Here is a 25431-nt window from a genome sequence, read left to right as displayed (position 1 = left end):
GGTGGTAATGGCTTAGTGCACAGTGCAAAATTTTCAGTGAAGTATCACAGATACCAAAATGACAATGATTAAATTCCAGGCAAATCTACTGACTACAAACAAATGAGGCAATAGTCTAGCAAAAACATCGTAACAGACCTCAGGAATGGTGCAATTATTGTATACAAGGTTCAGTTAAAAATATTTTCCATTAAAAAACACAAAGCAGTTTGAAAATTTCAAACTCAATGTAGACTTGACAGAAAGGAAAACTTTCAGGACTTACACATCACTATAACTGACATTTAAATCATATTCTGTTGATAAAATACCATTTCAAAGAGAAACCACCTCATTCTCTCACAATTATGCAGTCTTGCAATGGTAACTGAAAATGGCAGCATATGTTTTTCTTAAGGCCATAAGCAGACATATCTGTATTTAAATGAAGGCATGGAAAGAACAAGGACTTTGTGAGCCATTGTTTTTATATGAAATTGTTAAATTTGTGTATTCACATTAATGTACATAAGAAATATTTCAGGTAGGGGCCCTTTGTATTAATTTCTGCTTCTTTCAAGCTGTGGGAAGTAACAGTCTATAGAAGAGCTTTTGTGAAAAATATTACTGAAAATTATTTGCATTTGATCTGAAGTGTAAATAAGCCTCCTATGATTTTAAAGTTCCTTCGCTGTATTTGCAGTTTAAGTATAATTTGTTGGCCTTTGATACTGGCAATCTCATTTTTTCTATCCAGATGATTCAAGAGAAATAAAGTGAGTTTAACTAGACTAGATGAGCAGATTTGAAAGAATTTTACATTATATCTCTCACTTAAAGCAAAAGGAAGTAATTTACTGCACTTTTCCATTTTATGGCATTAATTTGAATTCAACTCCAAAGCCTTTTTAAAAACATCCCAGACTCAAGCATTAGCAGGTGGCTGCACAATTTCCTCCCTACTGAAAAACATTTCAGGATCGTGCCTGCGTACTAACTGATTGTTGCAGTGCTTCAGTATCTTGTATTAATATCTGTGCAATGTTGTAAATAATTTCCAAAGCTGGCATCTTTTCCACCCACACAGCCTTTAAGGAGCACAGGAGGTACCTCCACAACTTTGCTCCATTGTACCTGGTCCTATGGCACTTTGGGACTTAAACTTCCACTGGAATGTTGCCATTTCTTCAGGAATTAAATCACCCACTTATCCCAAGATAACCCAGTTTGATAAGCACTGGAATCCTACAGACAGACATTCCTTTAAGAAAAGACCAGAAACCAGAGGATGGACAGTCTGTCATCTATGAATTTCCTTTAACTTGGTGACATCCCAAGTAACAGCTGCTATTTGGAGGGACACGTGCACCCTGCTACCTTTCAGACCACTGTCTCAGCGCCTTCCTGTAGCTTCATAAATTTCAGAAATGTTTTGATAAGCCAGGAAATCAATACATCAGCAACAGAACTTGCCACCTAATGATTTTAATCTTTGATTCTGCACCAGGTAGCTTTTGGTACTCAATGATACCGTAGAATTTTTGGAGCTCTTTTGCAGCAGGGAACTGTTAGACAATACCAGTCTACTGATCTGTTACAAACTCCAAATATCATAAATAGTATGTGAACAAAGCAGCTTAAAAATAGAAGATGTGGTATGGTGCTGACATTCTACATATTGTGAAAAATTGAGCTTGTCAGGCTGGTAGTTGCCAAAGCAGTTTTGCAGAACCCAGAACACTGGCAGTACTCAACATGACTACAGCATTTGGAACGGTGGCCAGTAAGAGGTCCGTGAGCTTCAGTGAGCTCTGCAACAGAGAAAATGCTGACACCAACGAAGAAATGAGCTTTTTTATTTACATCAGTAACACCAGATCAGTCATGGTAGTTAAAACTGAACTCTCAGATTTTCACCCACTATAGTGTGACTTTCATATTACAGATGGAAAAGAGGATGAAAAGGAATGTGCTACCCTAGGAAGAGAAAGTATGTTCCTACATACTAAACAAGTCCCTCACTGAAATCTGGAAAGCACCTTAGCAGCAGAGATATCTCTGCAATTATTGTTGCCCTGGTTAAAGGACCTCCAGCATTGTACAACACCAAGGATTCTGGTTTCAAGAGAAGGAATCAGTTTAAGGTTTACTAGAATTATAAATATCCATTATAGGTTTACTAGACATTAAGGTTTACTAGAATTATAAATATCCAGAACTTCTGGTGCTGAGCACTGGTACTGAGTGAGGCTTTTTTCCAGCCTGAAGAAGCTGGCTACGACTGAAGCCTGAACATACTCCAGGGTGACTATTTTTAGCCTGAAAGCCTCTGCTTTCAGCAGATAGAAAGGAAATGGATGCTATTTTGCTAATTACCATAAAGGCAAACTAGATATGTTCTTAAATGCAATGCCTCTGTTTCATGAACTTTATGTCAAAATAAAAAACCCAGAGCAATGAGAACTCTCCAATTACAACAATTGATTTCCTTCCCCAAGGTATAAGGAAAAATTCATGGAGTATTTGCCATAAACTCTTAAATATTCATCCCAAAGCATCTCTCCTCTTTCTGAAAATGACCTTCATGCTAGGCTTCTATCAACAACATACCTTTCTAAAAAGGCACAGAATACATTCACTATGCTCTCTATTCAGAAGCTATTTCAGTTCCAGAGAAATGCAGAGGAATCTGGACACAATCTTGGGCAACCAGCTCTAGGTGGCTCTGACTGAGCAGGAGTGTTTGGACCAGATGACTTCCAGAGGTCCCTTCCCACCTCAACCATTCTGTGATTCTGTGACTCTCACCTGGAAATTATGATACTTAAAAAACAGAAAGAAGGCAAATCTCAGGTCATGCTCTAATGAAGCCATTTTAGGATAAAACAAAAGAAGAATCGTAAGTCAGCCTGCAAAGCCTACTTTTTTTATTCTGTCCCCAGACTTTTACAAAAAAAAAGGAAACTGAGATCCAGTGACCAGATCAATGGTATCTCCCAAAATTTAAGAAAGTATCAGTTTCCATAACCAATATAATTTATATGCTAAAAAGTGTATTAAAAAAAAAAACTTTTATGCCTCTTCCCCCCTGCCCAACCCCCCTCAGATTGGCCTGAATACACTTGGCTACAAGAAGCTGAAGAGTACAATGGAGTAGAAAGAACATATTAACCTTCTGCATCCAGCTGCAGATTTAAGAGAAACACAATAAAATACCTGCTGCATTACCAACAGTAGGCTATGCTTTATTTATTAGTATCATTATAATGGCTGGAAGCAATGACCAAAATTACAACCTTTTTCATATCACTGAACAAAAAAGCATGGTAATATAAAAGGCCTATTAAAATCCAGTCTCAGAACACCACTTGTAAAAACAACAAAAAATAACAGACAAAATGAAAAGGACAAGGGACAGTGAAAAGAGTCTAAGATCACAAATAAATATATAGGAAACAAACAAAACCAATACTCCTGACCACTGAAATGGGGAAAAACCACTTCTCTGAGTTGCTGAGCTCATCTCACTTACTTTACTTGCTTCTCTCCACTACTCCGGTAAAAATATGTGAAAAATGGATGAAAATGGACACACATACTGAAGTGTGTCTGTTACTTTGCAGTCCATTTGTTCACAATTAGAGTGTTATTTGCTTGATTTTTTAAAAACTGGTGGGTGCCCAGGAATACAAGAATCATATTAAATACATATCTTAACAGTACAGCTTAACCTACATGAACATGATTAACATGTATTTTTTACAAAGTGCACATAACTCTTCAGGAAAAACTGTGATTAGAAATACTCTATCATATGAAAAAAATATTTTTTTTTTGTACTTGATGAGTAACTTAAAACACCCTAGGAATGTGTTTTCTTACTATGCTGAATCTTACCTCAAGCCAGAGAATCTGATCTTTGATACTTGAAAAATCAAGGTTGCATTGACTGACAGGCAGATGCAATCTCAGCCCTGCATAAAATTGGCTTCCCACCTCAAACAAACTGAGCAGCATTTGTGCAGCACGTCAGCCTTTGTGGAAAATGCTCAGAAGTATGCATACTTATGTATTTTGGAAAGGAATTCATAGCCAACTAAGCATATTGACAAGAATATAAGGAAGTGGCATGCTGGTCAAATGACTCATTTTCTTCTGCTAGTGGGAAATATTTGTGGGGCGGAAAAAAAGGAAAAAACCCTAAACAACCCCAACCAAAAAAAAAACCCCAAACTCCTGGCATAATGTTCATTTTCAGCAATATACTGAACTGTCAGTCAGTCAATACTCTCTCAGTACTTTTCAGAAAAAGTGAGCATCTCATCTGCATTAATTTAATTCCACTTATTTGACCTAGAACACGAAGCTTCAGGACTTCAAGAGGCCTCAATAATATGGTTGTAAAGAAATATGACTTTTCAAATGTGGAAGTTCATTATTCTAGAATGTTTTACAACCCATTACTCCTAAAAGTCTATTATGCACATTTCTTCCAGCAGCTTTTATAAGGACTTTCATTATATTCTCTATAGAAAACTCTTACAAGAAAAAGCAAGAAGATACACAAAATTCTTGCAGCCTTGTTACAAGCTGTCATATTGGCAACCACTATTTTCACTAATGACACTTCAAGACATATTTTTAAATTACTTAAGAGAGCTATAGGGATTACAACCCTTGTTGCAGTGTTAAATGTTGGCTCTTCTAGGCTTTTGGTAATCCTAGGACTCCTCCTCTTTCTTCACTTGGTGTATGGTTTGTGAGACTTCAGTAATTCAGGTTAGGTATAGTCAAACCAGAGTTTTCCAAAAGCCATTATGAAAGGTGACCAGCATTTCAGCATCACATTTGAGAATGAAACAAGGGCACTGAATTCATCCTTTTTTGCCTGACTTTCTCCACTGTTGCAGAAGTGCAAACAAACACATCACACAATTCATCAACTGCTTGAGCTGCACTTCACATGTGCCTTCAAAACCTCCTCTGAGAACTGCTGCCCAGCCACCCCAGTGCAGAGGACCTGAACAGTCCTAGAGACCTTTCTGTAACTACTCAACTTGGAGCACATCAGTCTGAATCGGAGATTTGCAGAAGTCGCTCTCAGAGATTTTTTTCTTCTTAACTTCACCTTAAAATGAAATGTATAAGATACTGATGTGGTCTAAATACTTTTGAAAATATTTTCTATGAGGAAACGGAGAAGCAGAAATGGGAGAGGGGAACTGAGAAAGATTTGGGGAAGAAGGGAGTTTACTACAATTGGAGGGATGAAGAGAACAGACGTGAGGACTAGTGCAAGGATAGAAACAGGTAACGTGGCAGAAAGAATCTGAAATGGCTACAATGATATTGGCTACAATGGCTACAATGATACTGATTTGGGATGATGATATTTAAAATACAGAAAGAAGGCAAATTTCATACAATACTGTAAGGAAGCCATTTTAAGGTAAAACAAAAGAAGAATCGTAAGTCAGCCAGCAAATTCTACGTTTTTATCCTCTGTCTCCAGGCATTTACAAAAAGGAAACTGAGATACAGTGATCAGATCAATGGTCTCTCCCAAAATTTAAGAAAGTATCAGTTTCCACAAATAATATAATTAATATGCTAGAAAGTGTATTAAAAAAAAAGAAAGGAATGTTTTATGACTCTTTTTTTTTTCCCCTGCACAACCGCAGCTCTCCAATTTCCCTCTTTTGTGAACAGCAAACACTCCTTAGAAGTATCAAAATCGTATTCTCATCTCTCTCAAGTCATCTGGACCCTAAAGTGATCCTGAATGTCTGGGGAACTCCTCTCTTCCTGTGCTCCATGTTTGCCAGTGCAGACAAGCACCTTGGAAGATCTCTCTCTTTAGAGTAGTCATTAATCCAAAGTGCTTAAACATTGGAATCACAAAATTAAAATCTCTTAAGCCTCAGAAAGACAAAATTAAGGCACAGACAATGTATCTTCATGGTGGAAAGCTGACTACAGTAAGAAAATAGTCTGGTGTGTGTGGGACAGGCTAGGGAGGATGTGGAGCCTGCCTAAGGCAGCCTGACAGAAGGGAAAGGCTTGGATGGCATGAATGGCGGGGCACAAGCCTGGTGCAAATACAGAGTGTGCTGCACAGTGAGCCATGTGTGTGACCCCCACCTGTGACACACGCACTGCTACCACAGTTCACATGTGCCCCCACTGTCTGACTGGGCTCCATGGGGAAAGAAGGGAACTACTGTACAGTAGTGTAGGCACAGCATCTTCTGTGACACTGCACAGCAAAGCTGACAGCAGTTAGGAATGGTCTGCCTACTTTTTTCCCCACACAGTCCAAATATTTTTAAATGGGATCATAAGATCCACTCCCACAAGACAGAAATCATGACAGGTGCTTGGAAACCACATATATTATTTTCCAGCTAGCCTCAATAACAGCAAATGTAAAACCAATCATTAAGGTGCTATGAAGAAATACACTGCTAATCAAATTTTGCAAGAATTTCAATAGCAGAAAGCTTTACTAGTGCAGGATAGTGGGAGTTTCATGGTATTTGTCCCTCTTCTAGAATGTGAAATTCAGGAAAACTGAAAAAATTAAATAAAACTGCCGACAACAAAACTTGCAAAATGGATTACCAAGTGAAGGTCACACGGCCTCTGTTTTACCTTAGTTAGGGAGTAGCTATCCCTAGACACACATTTGTACCTTGTATTCAACGTGTTGTGAACATCAGCCACCTCCATCCTTTCTGTAATCAAATCAAAAGCAGGGGGGAAACCCTCCCAACTACTACGTTTGTTAACATTTTCACTCACACATGTCACCAGTCACTGTAGTTTCATCATCCATCCTTAAACCCACACGTCATGCTATCTCCCACTTAACTGCCAGCAGGCCCATCACAAGACCATTGCTTCATCCTCATGCTGAAACTCTACAGAGCAGCAAGGAGACCAATGCCACGCCAGGCATCCATTAGCTGATCTCCTCAACCCAGATGCAGACGGCAAAATAGACAGGATTCCTATCTGCATTTAATACCAGGAAGTATATCATCCTTTCTGGTTACTGCCAGCTCTCAGAAAAAAGTGATTACAGATTTTGAGAGTCAGCAGCTCCATTTTCTAGATCTTAAACATTTGCATTTATCTTTTAATTTTACTTCCTTCCCAACTCAACTTAGTATTATAGCACTCAAAGCCTACACAATAGACTTGCTGTTTTATCAATATTATAAAATCCATCTTTGAAGAGTCTGTCTCATATAAAGCACAACAGTAAATAGAAAAATGAACAAAATGGTTTAATATAACACAGCTCCATAATGTATGTGCTTTATCTTTAATCCTGTCACCATTTTTTATGTACAGACTATAGCATGTTCAGGGTGGGAGAGCATAAAGGGAGTGTAAAGTTAGATCCTACTACTCAAATACCAGATACAGTATTTGGATATAAACCAATTCCTTCTGAGGCTGTGACTGTTAGATGTGCTAAATCTCATGCTGATTCTCAGCAGATCAGACTATTTTTTTTAACTTCTTGGTAGAAGGCAAAAAATCTTTAACAACATGTGAAGTTAGAAAGTAGGAATAAACAGCCTGACAATTTTTCTAGAGGAAGGAAAAAACAATGGTCCATTGTTTTCACCTGCCAATGTTTTCAAAGACAAAATGTGCTTTTGTGTTTGTACTTCTGTTGCTCCTATAGGAGTAGAACATGACAAAACCGAATACCAGGAGGGGCTGCATCCATGCATGCGTGACAGAAAGCAGAATGCTGAAAAATTCAAAGTTTGAGTAGTACTTAATTAAAGCTATCAGTTCTGTTTTGGTCTCCTTCTGTGCCCTTAGCAGAAGAAGCTTATCTGATCAACTGTGTACAAAATGCAAAAAAAGCACTTGGATCAGGAAACCTGTGATTAGAACAAGTATGAAGCAAATACATCTTACATTCTATATTCATGTACATTTAAAATTGCCAGATTGAAATGAGTCCTTTTCTATAACATTACTTTGCATTGTATGTTTCTTTTGACAATTTTAAAACCAGTCACAGACAATTCTCTTCCTGAAATTTCCTGCTTTAAATTTCTCTATTTACAACAAACTCACAGTACAAAAAGGTGATTCAATGAAAACCCACATACTTAAAATATATAAAGATGGACTTAACATAAGGCACAATTCAATCCCAAATCTGATTACTAGAGAACATCATCAAGTTAATTACCCATAAGATATATGAATCACATGGTAAATTCCAGAAAATTTGCTTAAATTTTCAGAAGTCACTAAATGATCCTGTTAAATGTGTGTGTTGTGGTTTCCATGCTACTTCTAGCATTTTCAGTCACTACCTTTTTTAAGAACCATGCCAGTTTAGGTCCAGCACTTCTCCAGAAACTCTTTCCTATTTTGGACATTTTAAGTGTCTTTTCAGAGATCCTTTTTGTCTAGCATGGCACAGTGTAAAGTGGAATTAAACTTGGGTGATCCACAGAAACCCACACTCAAGAAGTGCACCCCAAGCAGACCGATGTAATCCCTTAAGTCTCAGGAAATTCAGCTTGAATCATATTTGAATACAGTCATATGTTCAGATATGAAAAGGTACATGTGCTCTAGTAAGAGATTTGAATATGAATGGATGCAGAAGTCTGCATCATCCCACCAGACAAAACCAGAGGGAGATACAACGCCCACAGCAGCCTTCACTCCCTCCCTACAGTAAATGCACCCCAAAAGCAAGATCAGTTCTGATTCTGTGTAGATCTGGTGTAAGACCAGGACAATACTGAAATCACCCTTCCCTAGTAAGGCAATAATAAAAGCACCAAAGTCAGATATGACATCTCATTTGTTATGAAGGACTCCTACCTTTTCAGCTTCATATAATTTTCACTAGCTGCAGGTCTGCATTCAGCACGTTGCACCACTATTCCTTCCAAGGCAAGTTTATCTAAAATGAAAAGAAAATGAAGTAAAACCGGACATGAAAATAAGATCCACCAAGATGGTCAGCATTTGAATTATTTTTCACTAATTAAGAATTTACTAAATATAACATAATTCTAAGTTCTCAAATAAAGCTCTAAAACCTCTGCTATTCAGACACCAAAGAAATAAGCAGGAAAAACATGTTTGCATAGCTGGTATACCCTAGACTTCCTTGTTTTGCCTTCAGATATTTTACATATTAAGAATGAATCACAGAGATCAAATTTTAAATAAGAGATTGTAACTCCTTTCTCTAGATGTTGCACTCAGAGTATTATCTAGGAACTTTTTTGTAAATGGGCAATTAATACAATCAGTGTCTGTGAAAAAAATAATCTACAAAGAGAATCCAATAATCAAAGTATCCAAAATTAGTGGAAGATAAAGCAAAAGCTAATTTTACTCTTATACTCAGGAAAATAGTACCACATTTTCCTCTTGTTACAATTTTTTAAAAAAGTACACTGAAGGAACACAATGCAAAACAAGTAATAATACAAGAGGATGGTAACAGTCAGGGAAAAGAAGTAAAAGCTTTCAGTCAGTAATCTAGGACACCACATACATGTATTTAGGTAATACTCCTCTCAGTACATTCACCACTAAGTCACTTTGTTACCCTACGTGACCATCTTTTGCCTAAAGCAACAATGACTAACAGAGCAGTACCAGCCTACACCATAACGGTAGGTAAACCCAAAAATTAAAAGCAACTTAATGTAGAAATGAAGAGAGAAGTGATGGTGGGCAAATTTCTTCACTTCTACTATGATGTTCTAGTGTATGATGTGTGGATGTGGGAGGGGCACGTGTCAATTTATCCATCTGTTTTGGGCATAGCCAGTGCAATTTGGGTTAAACAAACACCTCTGGAACAGCCTTGCATTACAAGAAAGGATGAGTTTTAAAGGCTTGACTAGCTCTCAGTACTGAAATGTCCTTCCAAGAGCACTACACTGTCATTGTCACCTTGTGCTGGCAATGTCACAGAAGATGACAGAAACACTTAGAAATACTGATGTCCAAGTAACACAAGGCAATCTGAGACACCTCTGGATTTCCTATCATCTTATAGACTGAAATATTACTACATCCACACATCTAAGTCTGCTCTCCCTGAAAAATGCCAGAAACAATTACTTAGACATCATGAATTTTTAAGTTATTTAATCTAAAATTTATTGGATTGATTCAAACTAAATCTTTGAAAGCAGTATGAAAGCCATATTTTTTCAGATAGGTTTGAATGAAATAGAAGAAAATTTGTTTTAAAACACTTGTGATTTTGTGGATTCCCAGCTTAATGGTCAAAAGAGACAACTTGGAAGATTTGCCTGACTTCCTATGTATCACAGACAGAAAAATTGTATGGTCTTTCTTCTTTACAGAACATAGTAACTTATTTGTGGCTTAAGTGGTACTAATATTGCTGCTTAATTTCTAATAAGAATTGGGCTTCAGCTTCTAGCAGTTGGTTCTTCTTATGACTTTCTATACTATGCTAAAGAGTCTTTCAGTACCTGGTGTTTTCTCCCTTTGAAAGTACTTACAAATCGTTATCAAGTTGCTTCTCAATCACCTTTTCAATAAATGAATCAATTAAGCTCATGCATTATCTCATTACAAGACATTTCTGCCATACTTAAATCAGTCTGGGATTTCTTATTTATTTCTTATTTGCACCTTTTCAATCTCGAAATGATGCTTTAAGATAAAAGAGACCAGAAACCAGACATAATACTACTGAACTGATTTTATGAAAACTATACATGGAAGTAAAATAACAGACACAGGAGCTGGAATTTCTCTCACCTCACTTAAGCCATTTGAATGTTATTCAGAATCTATGAATTCAGCAGAGAGCGGGAGGAAGGGAGACTGTCAGGAAAAAAATGGTCCCATCACTTTTAGAATTAAATTATTTCCCAGTGGGTTTTTTTTGTAGGTTTTCTTGGAGGAGAGCACACATGGTGTCTGTGTCCCATGACTGCTTCATGCTTAGATGGCTAAAACTGAGTTAAGATCATTTGTCTCTAAAAACCAAGTTCTGGGGGTTTGGCTATTATATTACTAACTGGCTATTATATTACTAACTGGCTATTATATTACTACACAAATATTCTGAGTCTTCTCTAAGCCTCACATTTTATCTATGGGCTCTGCATTGCCTAGGTGTATAATTGCCTTTGGTTTGGTAAAAACACATTGTCTTTAAAACAGATTCTGTCAATTAAGGAATCCCAGTCACACTATGACAGTCCTGTCATAGTTACTCACTGTCCGACCTGCATTTGTGTCAATGACAACACATTTTATAAGCAGTGATTCTCACCACTGTTGTCCTTGCTAATCCTGGAGTAAGCCCTTCAAACTACAACTCAAGAGGCTTCCTACTCATAATTCCTCTCTGATAATTGTCAGATAGTTTTTAATCTTGTTCTGTGCTTGTTTTAGTTTCTTTTTTAATATAAATCAGAATGTCACAAGGATCTAGACTATGTGCAATAGGAAATGCTAAGCAGGCTGCAAATGTGCTGTTACTTTAAACTCATAATCTTCAAAACAAATAAAATTAGGTTTATTGGACCAGAAAAACTTTACATAAAGCATGTTTGCTAGGATTCATTACATTTCCAATCTTAGATACCTCTTGAGCGCCATAACAATTTTTCTGCTCACTTCTATGGTACAGGTTTCAAGGCTAGTTAACCTATATTCATCTGAACCATCTAACCCAGCTGCCTGAACACTCACTGACATGTCACTGTCAATCTCCCTGCACTTGCACAATTTTCAAATTATTTTTAAGTTTCAAGGATCAGGATCAGTAAAGCAGAGAGTTCCTACCCAGTAACTATTTAGAAAATGAACATGCCAATTAAACATGTTTATCCTTAACATGACCACAGAATCACATAATAGTTTGGGTTAAAAAGGGCCTTAAAAATCAGTCCGTTCCAACCCCCCTGTCATGGTCAGGAATACCTTCCACTAGACCAGGTCGCACAAAGCCCCATCCAAACTGTCCTTTAACACTGTCAGGGCTAGGGAATTCACAAGTTCTCTGGTATCTCATCTTTGATGCCTTGGCCAATACCCTCTTTTCATTGCCACTGATCCAGATTTGACTTTTGCTGTCAAATCCAGACAAAATGTTCCAATCACTTAATGTACAAGGCTGTGCATAGTCTCCCAAACATCACCTTGCAGCTAAGGTTGTCTGCTGTCTAAGAGCATTCACTGTCCAAACACCAAGGCTTATGTCCCACTTTCCTTGGACCCTCTTTGGAATTTTAACACAACCTTTGAGTCTAGCAGAATACACAAAGATACAGGCAAACCTCCAGATACGAGACTGCAGTGAGAGAACACAGTTTTTATTCCCTTTGTAGCCTACTTAGACCTCATTGACCAAACTCAAATTCAGATACTTGGGTCTGTCTTCAACTGTTGCAGGATGAAAGATGCAATGAAAAGATATCCAAAATGCTACACATCTGCCTTGATATTTCCATAGTCACATCAGCCTAGGAGGTAATGGATGAATAAGGCATGGAATTGGTATTTCCCTGTTAAAAACACCTACTCAAAGTAGATAGTACAAAGAAAATAAATAAATAGGTCTGAAAGACTAGCTGAGATCAGTGATGAGAAGGGAAAATAAGACATTTTCCCAAGAGCCTCACACTCTCAAATGCCCAACGTGTTGGCAGGTACAAAGTACCCTCATAATGCAGCTCCAGACAGGCTCTTCCACAGAGCCCATACGTTCATCACTAGATGCATGCTCATCCTGACCTCCCTGCCTGAATGCCCTGGTGCCAATTCATAAAGTAATTTCAACTATTGTCTCAGTGAGATGATAGATATGCTGGGCGAGACAGATTCCAGCTTGAAATCCTGCTGACAATCATTTTCAAAGAACAGAATATGATAGAAACATTTAAGCCAATGTTAATAAACAGGCAGGAGAGAAATTTACTGGAATTGTGCAGCAGATGGTCTGATAGGGGTTGGCTTGTTGCAGTTTTTAGAGAGAGAGAGATGGACTGATTTGGAGATTTTAATGTATCAATCCTCTAGTCTGACTGCACTCAGCTTCTATTTCCAGCCATTGTCTTGTTGGACCATTGACTGCTAAGCTGAAGAGCCTGCTAGGAAAGCGTTTCTGTCCATCCAAGCACTTACACAGTCTTCACCTTTATCAAGCCTAATAAAAATAAATCATGTTTTCTTGAACCTTCCATTATGCCAATTCTTCAGCTTCTTAATCATTTTTATTAGCCTGAGAAAGTCCAGTTCATGTATGTCTTTCCTGAGATATTGTCTCTCACAGCCAGACTTGACAGCACGTGGGTCAGGTTCTGGAGCTTACCAACTCCTCTGCCTTGTGAGTGGTGCCAAGGAAAAAAGGAGAAGAAGACCACACTCAGGATGCATGATTCTCAGGCAGCAGGAAAAAGGAGATGAGAGTGCAGGAAGGCCAGGCTGTGGGCATGTGTGCCTCCAGCTCTTCAGCTGTTAGAAGATGGGCTGTTGTTTCCCAGCTGTCATGGTTTAACCCCAGCCAGCAAACAAACCCCATGCAGCCACTCACTGCAGGATCAGTGAGAGACTCAGGATCAGGGAGAGACTCAGGATCAGGGAGAGACTCAGAAGGGTAAAAGCTGGAAAACTCATGGGCTAAGATAAAGACAGGGCTGTACCACATACAACAGTTACTTGGGAAGACAAATGCCACCACTCCAAATGTCCCCCCTCTTTCTCCTTCTTTCCCCACTTAATATACTGTGCATGGTGTCACATGTTCTGGGACATCCATTTGGTCAGTTTGGGTCACCTGTCCTGGCTATGTCTCTTCCCAACCTCCCATGCACCTCTAACTTCCTCACCAGTGTCAGTAAAAGAAGCAGAAAAAACCTTGGCTCTGTGTAATCCCTGCTCAGCACTAACAAAAACATCCCTGTGTTATCAGCCCTGTGTTCAGAACAAATCCAAAACCCAGCCCCATACCAGCCACTGTGAAGAGAGTTAACTCTACCCCAGCCAAAACCAGCACACCAGCATCTAAGTCAAAAGTCCTGGTAAGCTCACACTGCTCACTTAAACCACTGTGCAGCTTCCCAGCCTTCTTGCATGTGTTGGCTGGACAAGGAACAGCCCCTACCTTCACTAGACCTCAGCTCTGCTTTTACAGACCAAAGGCATTTTGTGGCACCTCTGTTGCCTCGAAGCTGGTGTCCTTCTCAGACCATCCTTCCCTGGTAGCTATGCAACTACTGAAGAGGCTCTCCAGGTTTTCACTTGGCATTCCCTCATTTCGGCATCCAGTGATACATCCTATGTTTGTTTTACTGACCACTGCACAGAACTCATGCTCAGCTGTCAATGACCTATTATACATAGATCTGAACCCCTGCCCTAACCCTCCTGCAAACATAAATACTGCAAATTCTGTCTACAGTGTATTCCTGGGCATATAAACTTTGTATTTAGTGATAATAAAATGTTATCCTAACCAACTATTCAAATCGTTCTGCATCACCAATGTATCACCTTACTGACTGTAATCTCAGGTGTATCATCTCCAAAACCATCAGCAACAATCTCCTGGATCACTCACTAGAAAAAAATTGGACCAAGAACCAAATCACAGCAGCACCTGAGTGACAATTTTCTGCTTAACATTTGCCAGTTTGAAGCTTGCAGGTTAAGTTCTCTATAGCTATCTATAGAATGATAGGGAAACTAATGTGGTATATATTCTACTACAAAATGACAAATGAAACATACTGAAGGATTTATCAGAAAAAAGCATCACCTCCTTTGCTGAACAAATTCTAATTTTTAAAAAAAGGGCAAAAAAAAATTAGCACCACCGATTTTCTCTCCATACATTGATTTGCATAATATTAATCTCCCTTACTTTTTAACTGAGTGATTCCCAAGTCAGATATTTTATCATTCTTCATACAGTACCTTTTCATATTTAAATACCTGTCTCATCTAATTCATCTTTCAGATATTGCCACAGCATCTGGTTTTCAGTCTTGTAGAATTGCAGGGCTCAAAAACTATTAAAAATATCAACAGCAACCTTGACAGTTTTTTAGACAGCCCTTTAGAAACTCTTGAATGCAAATTATTCAGACTTTCTGGTTTGAAAATCTTTAATTTTAATTACTATGTAGAGCTTGTCTTCAATAGCTGTTAATCAACATCTGGAGATATTTTTGAAATGAGAATTTCTACGCTACCAACACTGAGACAGGAGCTACAGAATGGTCTAATTGTCCAACAATGTGGCCAATTTTCTGTGTTATGACATTAAATGACTAGCAAACTGCCTCAATAACCCTAACAGATTGCATTAGCATGGCTTCTTAGTACACTTCTGAATTTCTCTCCCTCCAATAGCTGAGAATTTTCCTCATTTCTTTTGTACTCTAATAAAAAATTTAGCTGGTTACCCAGGTTATTTTTACTGACAGCAGATTGTCAGTAAAGCTGATGTTCTTTGGATAGGCAAGTAAGCTGAACTACTGGTAAAGCACCAACTTTTCCATAGTGTGTTCTGGTCCTGAATCCTCAGCTCCATGGCATGTTCAAGCTTACAGACCAGGAGGTTCAGGAAGAGGGTGGAAGTTGAGTGAGAGTGAACTTATTTTCCAAAAGGAAACATGTAGGGCAGAAGGAAGGGCAGATGCCTAGCCCCCTCCTCCTAAGTTTTGTTTTTCTATGCAGCTGCTAGACACCAGCACTGAATTTCACTGTCTCCAGGACAGCTTGTCTGAGCAAGAACCAGGAAATCTCTGTGTATTGCCCTTCTGCTGCAACCCAAAGTGTGTGCAACCTAGGAAGGGAGCACAACTACTATAGCCACTCTCCTAAGTGTGCACAAGGGTGCTCAGTGTATTTCCTGACTTAATCTGAAACCAAAACAATATCCTTTCAATTGCTGGATTCCAGCACTATTGCCTACTTCAAGGGCAAATCCAGCATACAGGTGACACTAAAAATTCATGAAGCAGCAGTCACTTCAGGATTGCTACCCCATACTGCAAACAGAACACTTCAGCTGGATAGGGCACAAACAGTTCACTGACAACAGGGGAAAGCATCCAGCAGCTACTCCATTTCAATCCAAGTGGGAAGCAAGAAGATCTGGGGTGCACTTGGCACATCTCAGCTTTCACAGACTGGTACACAACACAAAAGACTCCCAGAGGACAAAAACGGTCAAAGTCTCTAACTTGATTGCAAGAAATACTTCTGTATCTTTGCCAAAATGAACTTTTGGATGGTCTTTCAGTGCATAGACAAAAAGACAGAAAAAAGGAAATCCACCATAGCTGCATCTTCAAAAAAGAGTAAGTTATATGAAACCACCCCATTAAAATTACATGCACTACAATACCATATGTATCACCAAGTGCAAAGGAAGAATTAGAGCTTTTTGAGAAAGTCTTGTATTATGGCACAAAAAGTGGAAAATTTTCACTGAGAAATGCCAGGCTTTACTTTTGTGTTACAGATGACTGTCAGCTGCAGTGAAATAAAGCTACATGGGTTTGTGGGGATGAAAATTTTACAGCAGCTCTAAATTTTTCAAGTCTCAAAGGTTTAAGTGTAAATATTCATGAACTCCAGAGTATATTTTCCACACCAAATCCATTTTGAATATTTTATCATACAAACCACTAAAATGATTTTGCACGATCTTTTAAAGAATACTTACTTGTTCACAAAAGTGGAAAATATCAACTGCAAGTGTTAGAACATTGAGAAGATGAAGAAAAGAGAACACACTGTTCTATAAATTCTGTCTGTTGAAATACAGACAGTTTAACTGGACATGGAAAATTTCTTGTCTTTTACAAATCCCTTCTCTCCTTGGAAATCCCTAGTCACTTGTACCACGATGCTCCTAGCTCAGCTTCAAAATATTTCAAGTTCACTGTGTGAGATGAAAGAACGACCAATGATTCTCTTAAGGTTTAACAGACATAAGATGGTTCAATATTTTAGTTATGCACAATCTAAGCACATTAAGCGAATTTTCCATCACTTGACAATAAAATAAATTTGAATTAATGTCTCCTGTAATGGAAAAAAAATCTTACTTGAAACTAATTGGCTTTTTCATTTTCTCAATTACTAATTCAGTAACTTGAACACCTTAGTAATTAGTGAAAGGAGTTAATCTTGAAAAAAAGTCCAAATGTTTAAAAATTAGAAACTGATTGAAATCTCTGACTGAAGTTATGTTAAACATATCCATAGCATCAAAGAGTTAAAAATAAAACCATTACTAATCCACGGTAAATCAAACCTAATTAATAATACCTGCTTAATATATCATATACAGCAGCAGAAAAATTTAGTGCATCAGCACTAGGGACAGGATACCCTGGCAATGAGAAAAGTGAGAGAAAAACATTTTCACTATAGTCAGCTTCCAAATAATAAAATAGTACAGTGATTACTCTGTGGTATCAATAAAGAACCTTACAGATAGTGGGAGCAGTAGGAATAAGATACTTAGAGCAGAAGAATTTACAGAAAAATAATCTGCCTTTCCGCTGCTAGTCAGACAAAGCAGGACATATCTATCTCTAAAGTGAAAAATACATATTGACAAAGATGGAACCTCCTCCTCTCCAGGTCTAACCCAAGGAAAGCCTTTGCTCCCACCAGTGCTGGGGAATGTGTGCAGTGGCTCCCATCTGTCCACTCCCCAAGGAAACGCCCATAGAGATTTGTGGAGAGCTTTTCCTTTCCTGCTCCAAACTGCAAATGCTTAAAGGGGAAATCTTTTTCTAGGAGGCAAGTGAGAGGCTCAAAGTACAGGAGAGAAGATAGGCATTTGATTTCAGTGTGCTGTGCCGATGTTTCTGCCTCCCTGTACCCCAGTGTTGCTAAGCTATGGTGTTATGTGATGTTCAAAGCTATCTGTAGGCACACAAGCCCTTTGTTCCACAGGGCAGCCGAGTTTTCCTATCGAGAAAGAACCAACTGATGCTAGACAGCTCTGGTGACTTAAAACCCACCATCAATATAAATGGTAAATCCTCCCTGTGAAACTGTTTTTGTTTATGGCACACAGGAAGGCAAAAAGCAAAACCTAATCAGATTGCTGTTCCCGTGGTGGTGAGGGTAGACCCTTTGGTTGCAAATGAAAGCTTTTGCCACAAACTTAGAACAGTCAGACCAACAAGTCCTTAGCACCACTTCCAGGGTATCTTCTGTGGAAACATCTTACTGCTACACAATAAATGAGTGCCCGATAAATGAGTGACATGCACATGCACACATTCCACAGATGACACACCCGTTATACACACAGGGACACCTTTCATTTCTGTGTTGTCCTGCTGTAGGCATCAGGTAATCAGTACTAAAAAAACAACATGAAAAAACAGGCTTTGTGAAAATAAAAAATCCTTGAAACACAAATGAAGCTGTTTAACACCATAAGTACAAAATATGATTTGGCCAGCTGATACTACAAATACATCTTCAAGTATTAAAAATAAGTTGCCATTTAGTACAGCAGTATGTAATTCTGTGCAGAACCCCCTAAGCTATGCAAACTACTTAGACTTAAGGGAAAGAAATAAAACAGTTGTTATACGCTTCTTCCCTTACACAGTTAAATGCAAATTCCCTCTTACAGTCATATTCCTGCTATCTCCCTGCACACACAGCCAATACGCCACCTACTGCAAACCCAAGCTGACAGTCAGAGCAATGCGAGCAGCATTTCCATTCCAACATCGAGCTGGAGCTGAATAAAGGTGCTTTTTAATAAGAAACATCCTCTTTGCAAGCTGACAAGAGCAAAGCAGGATAGCTGTATTGTTGTCCTAGCTTCAATAATGGAGAGAAAAGGAAGCAGGAGAGAAAATGAATGCGAAGAAAAAAACAGCAACTCTGAAAGCTCCAAGCTAGACAAGGACTACAAAACGTCTCTGATCACTCTGAATGTCGGTGGTTATCTATATATCACACAAAAACAGACACTAACCAAGTATCCAGATTCTTTCCTGGAGGGGATCATAAATGGAAGAATAATGTGCCCATTTGATGCAGACGGTCATTACTTCATAGACAGAGATGGACTCCTTTTTAGACACATCCTCAACTTCCTACGGAACGGAGAACTTCTTCTACCAGAGGGGTTTCGAGAAAATCAACTTTTGGCACAAGAAGCCGAATTTTTCCAGCTTAAGGTACTCTCAGAGGCAGTGAAATCAAGGTGGGAGAAGGAACAGCTAGCATCCCGAGAGACTACTTTCCTGGAAATAACTGACAGCCACGACCGTTCACAAGGACTTAGAATCTTTTGTAATGCTCCCGAATTCATTGCAAAAATAAAATCCAGAATTGTACTGGTGTCCAAAAGCAGGCTGGATGGATTTCCAGAGGAGTTTTCAGTATCTTCAAATATTATTCAATTCAAGTACTTCATAAAGTCTGAAAACGGTACACGACTGGTACTGAAGGAGGACAATACCTTTGTCTGCACCCTGGAAACTCTTAAATTTGAGGCTATAATGACAGCTTTAAAATGTGGATTTAGACTGCTGACCAGTCTGGACTGTTCAAGAGGGTCGATTGTTCACAGTGATGCACTGCATTTTATCAAGTAATCACAAAGGCAACGAGCACGCAGCCAATAAACCTCCCTGAGCTGCAGCCTCCTGGCATCACAAATAATGCATCTAACTAGCCCTGTACCACAGAGCTCAGCTACTAATCAACTGATGTGAGCTAATGGTATGTAAATCTCATAATGACATCTATCTCTGGCTTACTTAAGCTGAATGAAAATTCTATGCCTGAATTTAACAAGAATTATCTGCTAACATTGTAAACAGATGGAATGCTTTATGCTCTTTGTAATATGTTTTCTCAATGCTGTCTTTCAACCAGAGAGTCTAGCTGAATTTTTGTGTACCTGTGTGATGAATGTGCATATACCTAACTGCTCTGCTGAAAAGCAGCGAGAGTGTTTTCAGATAATAAGCAGGCTTAAAGAATGTTTTGCTTATAAGACATTAAGAATGGATTTTAACTGGAATAAATTATTTTGACTGTTCATTAGTGTTTATGGTAATCTATTGTACTGAATTTCCAAAAAACAAGATTGCAAGAGAGTTTACAATAAACAAATTAATTTTTAAGTTAAATGGTTTCTCAGCTCACTTAACCCCAAATTTATACTATATTGCTACACTAATGCTGCCAGAAACATGTAAGCCAACAAAATAATGCTGGTGGAGAATAATTTTATCATAGGAATTGGGTCCAATCTGCACAGAATGTTAAATTTTCTAATCATACATCATATCAAATAGCTAACAAAAGTATTTGACATTAAGTTTAGTGTAACAGGTTTCCAGTATTGGCATCCAACAATGCCACAGTCAGTATTTCCTAGCAATCATTTGTGCTCATAAGGACAGGCAATGAACAGAGCCCTTGCTTTGCACAGTGGCTTGCTAAATGCAATGAGTACTATAAGCTCTGAACAGACCACCTGCTGGCATTAAAGACAATTCACTCTAAGTAACAGAATAAATACCTTCATTCTCCTCATTTCCACTATTTATAAAATCTTTTAATTGATATTTTAAACAAAGTTTTAATAGTTTCTATAGAACAACTGTAACTGATTTAAACACAAGTACTACAAACCAGTCATTTCACAAAAGCAAGCAGAAAAATCATCACAAAAGGCAAGAAGAAGCAGTACTAACTCTAAGTGTTGTTTGTCATTGAAACCAATCATCATTCACAGCTTATACAAACCCAAAATTCAAGTAAAATGCTTATAAAGAAAGCAAAAAAAAAACCAACTAAGTAGTGTCCCAAAACATTGATTTTATACAGGAAAAAAACAATGTCAACAAAAGGCAGTACAATCCATACTAGAAGTGACAACCAAGGAAAACAGCTAACAGAAGACAGGCTGAGAACAGCTGTGGTTTGGATTTTAGGGGGAACAAATCAATCCTAAGTATGAAGAGGTCCACTTATCCCTCAACATGAAACTCTTTTTCACTTTTAACACACAACAGGTGTTGCTAACTAGGTCCCTTGCTAGAGATGAATTAATAAGTGATGCTACATCTCCAGACCAGGGAGCAGTGACTGAAACATATTCCAATATGATTTTATCAAATGGGGGAATTCAACCTCTCCAGAGAACTCCATCACAATGAATACACTGTCTGGAAATTGTGATGTTTTCTATCTAGTCCTCCTGTTACAGACTTACAATTCACAAAAAATGTGGTTCTATAAAAAATATGGTTCTATGTGGAACTTTTCCAGACTCTAATGTTTAAAAATCAGATTACTTTACATTTCAGGCATAGAAGCTGAAGAACTGTCCGTGTATCCCAAAACTTCTCTGAATTTGTCCAAGTTCATTAATTATATACACACAAAAGATACATAGTAAAATAGTATTGTTTACATGTGCCACCAGCATGTGTCATCTTCCCTCCTCCCCCTCCAAGCTATTTTCAAATTGAGGTATTAAAAAAATCCTCATTAACCACTACTCTTGTACTTATAAGAATCTGTAGGACTTCTGTGAAAAGCAAATGTGAAAGCTTCCCTAAAAGAAATACAAAATCCTGTTGATCTTCTAGGACAAGAACTAGAAACACAATCACACAGAACAATTACATGAAAAGCCCTTTGTAGATACAATTCTCTATGTGAGCAAGATAAAGTGACAAGACAATCTAAAAAAACTCCTTAATGAATCCACAAGTTTTAAAGCAGCATGCTCACAGTGCTGTCAAATACACAGCCTGCATCAGCACAAAGTCTGGAGGAGGCTGTTGCTCCTGGGATGTCAATCCATTTGCATTTAAACACTTTTGATTACAACCTTCATTTGTCCTGGGTCTTTGACTAAAATTTAAAATGTAATTGCAGCTGAAAAGAAGGAAGGTGAAAACCAATTTTTATTTCAAACAATTAATATATGTTAATTAAAATACGTTGTGGTTGCTCGCCTTTCAGTTAAGCTCTTAGGATGGCAAACACCAAGAAATCAATTGTTAGCACTCCCCTATCAGAAGGCAGCACCAGTTTTTTATTGGAGCATGACTTTTGCTCATGAAAAATCAGTAGAGAATTTGATGGGTCTGCATTTATTGTAGAAAATATTTTCAGAATATAAGTTATTCATAAGCTGATAATCACAGGTAACATGGAAACCATCTGAAACATCTTCTAAGAATATTGTATAGCTATTCATAAAAGATTTATTTGCCGGGCTTTTGGTTCAGAGTATCTACTGCCCTCTCAACCTATGAAAGAGAACTTTGAAAAAAAAAGGTTTTTTTAAATGAAAAATGTACTTCTCTAATCATTATTAAAATAATTACCTGTGTTGTTTGCTTGGTTTATTGCAGATTGGTTGGTTTGTTTGTTTGTTTAAAATTCAATGATTCATTACCTTACGTAATTTTAACTGGATTTTTTTGAATATTTCTGTGTAAGTAACAGTGACATCTATGGCAGACATGTAAAGTCATCTGCTGCACCACTAACTTCAATCTTATTTCTTTTCCCTTTTTCATGAGCAGTGATGCATTTCTGCAAATGTCAGGGTTTGAAATTTTTACATGCTACCTCTGATCGAAGGCACCTCAGCTCTTTGAATTACACAGCAGAAAGGAACACGGAGGTAAAAAATTTAATTCCCTTCCCTGTTCAGACTAAACAAATCCACAACTGTCTTGAATCATGCCATATCAGCTACAATTAGACACTTCAATCTAGATATAAACTTGAGCAATTTTTCAGGGTGGGACTGTCATGTTTTGGTATATGAACAAAAAAAACCACATAAAACCTCAATACTGTAAATAATGTTTCCTTTGTACTTCATAAACATACTAAATATAAATATATTTTGCATATGTTCAGTCAGTCAGGTGGATACTTGTGTTCCATCACAGTAGGATGAGCCAGAAAAAGTACCCAGTTATGCATCAGCTACCTTTTCTGTCTTTTCTTTAAAGCTGAAAATTTCATATTCAGTAACTGCTATGACAATATGAAAGCTGCAAAACCAAGGGCTTAAGTCAGAAATACCCACAGTTGTTCTAACAACATTAACATTACATAGTATATGATGCGCAGGCAAAATATTTTTATTCTCCTTTATCTCATTAAGACTTGGATCACAACAAACTTACAGAACTGCCCTACAAGTATGAGGAAGGAATGACAATTACCATAATTTCTCTGATGATCTTCAACTGCTCCGGTAGGAATGAGAAGGAATTTCCTCCCATTTCCCCAAGGAGGCACTTAACCTGCTCCCAGGCTTGGTCAGCTCTGCTGGCCTCACTGCCTGTTTTGTCAGGTGAGAAAAGGCGTCACCAAGCAGAAAGGAGAGGCAACTGAAGGCAGGACTAAATTGCATAGACTACAAAAAAATGTCCTATGTCCCTATTAATTTCTTGAATGACTACTCATGGAAAAATATAAATAGCTGCCAAACTAACCAAAATACTGACACCTGGATGGTCGCCTTTTCCCAGTGGTGAAGGAGAAGCCAAGGACCCTATCACACTTGGCAGTACACTAGCATAGGTACCAACCATATGGATTTCTATTGAGAACAAAATCTACAAGTGGCTGCACTATGTCAGACTAAAGCCTGTTTTAGCCCAGTTTTCCCTAGTGACTGGGAACTGTTTCTAAACCCAGAGACTTCACATGTCTGGGAGAACCCTCATTTTTGATCCTTTGACCCTCACATTCTTTCCCTTGTCTTGTTCTCTCCTCCCATCATACAACTATTTTTCATTTTTGTTTCACTGTACCCCTTCTTTTCATCAGGCCAGTTGTGGGGCTTTGTCAGGAATGCCTAGGAAAGAATAAATCCTGAGAAAAATAGATACAATGCCCGCTCAAAGTATTTCTTCAGTCTCTAACCAGTCTTACTGCCCAATGACTTCTAAAGTTAGATGTGGTTTCTGGAGGTAGTCTTGATGCTGTGAAATACAGAGGCTGCACAACAAGGTCAAATTGCAGCTCTAGTTCTGTACCTTCAGTACTGACTCACCCACTGACCAGTGTTTCACAGCCTCATAATTGTACTATTGATATTTTCAAACGCTCATGTCTTATTTTTTTTTTTTTTTGCATTTGTACCTATTACAACTGTTTAAGTGACAACAGGTCACTTCTTTTCTACAGTGGGTAAAAAATTACATCATTTGCAGAAAATCAGTGGCATTGTTATTTTCGCCTCTTAAAAGCATTACAAGGTTTCCACTCAGTAAGATGAGAAGAGGTTAAGAGAATTGTCTTCTTCCCCCACTCCTCATTAGTATACAAGCAGAATAAGGGCAGGCAACAAAAACTAGAATTTAATAAGAACAGTGTCTAATCCATTCATTTATTTGTGGGTCATGTTGCCCTACTCCTACTGACTGATAAACCAGGATTGGGGATGAAGAGCACAAGTTCACTTGGGTCTGTGACAAAATAAGTACTATTTTCTAGGCTGGATCATCTTTGCAAAATAACTATTACATAAACCTAACATTGTCTGCTGCCCTGCAATACAGGGTAGATTGACAGGAAAGTGACTACTAGTTAAAAAAAATGAATGAATCCTTATATAAAGAGAGAGGCTTGCATAATTTACTGTTTTGAAACAAAATCAATAAGTAAGGCACAAGAAATTTAGGATCAGAAAAAAAACATTTCGGGGTTTGTTTACATTTGAAATAGACATTCTGTAACTACCATGTATTAGTATATCACAGAGAACATTGTCTCAAAACACTGCCTCTGTAAATCATCATCATTCCCAATAAAATGCCAGAAAACAAGCAGTATGGCAAGGACTGGGGAAGGTAGGAGGAAGATGTATGATGACACCTGAGGAACATGGATGAGCAAGCACTCCAAAAAAGCAACTGCAGTTGCTTTTCTTTCTGAAATTGTGTAATATTATGTAGAATTAGACAGTTGATTTCTTTTCCCAAGAATGTTTGTAGTAGGAGTACCACACACAGGTAATGCAACAGTCTCCCAAGTAGCTGTTTCTATCTGTGCAGCTCAAAGCTGGTACAAAAATTATAGCTGTAAACAGCAGCTACTCATTTAAAACACCATTACAACATGATAATATGCAAGCTCAACATGCTAGGATTTCAAGACCAAGTTGTTAGAAGATGACTCCTATAAATTGAGTCATTCTGACTGTCTGTAAGCTTCTCCTGATAATGCTAAAAATTACAATACTGCCTTGTTCACTGGTGATGTGACTGTGGGGGACATAACCTTGGTTTACACACAGTTCATGAAAGCCATCATCTTTCTGGGCATTAAAGGAGTATTCCACTAGTCCCACCCCAAGCATTATTTTAGTTTTGTGAAAAGCTAGATCTCTATGCTTTTCCAGGATACACCTTTTTTTCC

At 38.0% G+C, this 25431-nt stretch overlaps 2 protein-coding genes across 2 annotated transcripts in view; one reads left to right on the top strand and one right to left on the bottom strand.

Moving 5' to 3' along the window:
* Positions 1–25431, bottom strand: part of GTF2F2 (general transcription factor IIF subunit 2) — a 79048-nt gene that overhangs the window by 33311 nt on the left and 20306 nt on the right. Inside the window, exon 6 of the mRNA XM_036386194.1 lies at positions 8845–8926. Coding sequence (XP_036242087.1) covers positions 8845–8926 — 82 coding nt within the window. The remainder of the gene's footprint in view (positions 1–8844; positions 8927–25431) is intronic.
* KCTD4 (potassium channel tetramerization domain containing 4) lies at positions 18679–22399 on the top strand. Its single transcript, XM_036386204.2, has one exon. The coding sequence runs from the start codon at positions 18843–18845 to the stop codon at positions 19614–19616; it is 774 nt and encodes a 257-aa protein (XP_036242097.1). The 5' UTR covers positions 18679–18842; the 3' UTR covers positions 19617–22399.

This window comes from Molothrus ater, chromosome 2 (genome assembly GCF_012460135.2).
Source record: "Molothrus ater isolate BHLD 08-10-18 breed brown headed cowbird chromosome 2, BPBGC_Mater_1.1, whole genome shotgun sequence".
Classification (NCBI taxonomy): Eukaryota; Metazoa; Chordata; class Aves; order Passeriformes; family Icteridae; genus Molothrus; species Molothrus ater.
This window is presented reverse-complemented; position numbering and strand designations above follow the sequence as displayed.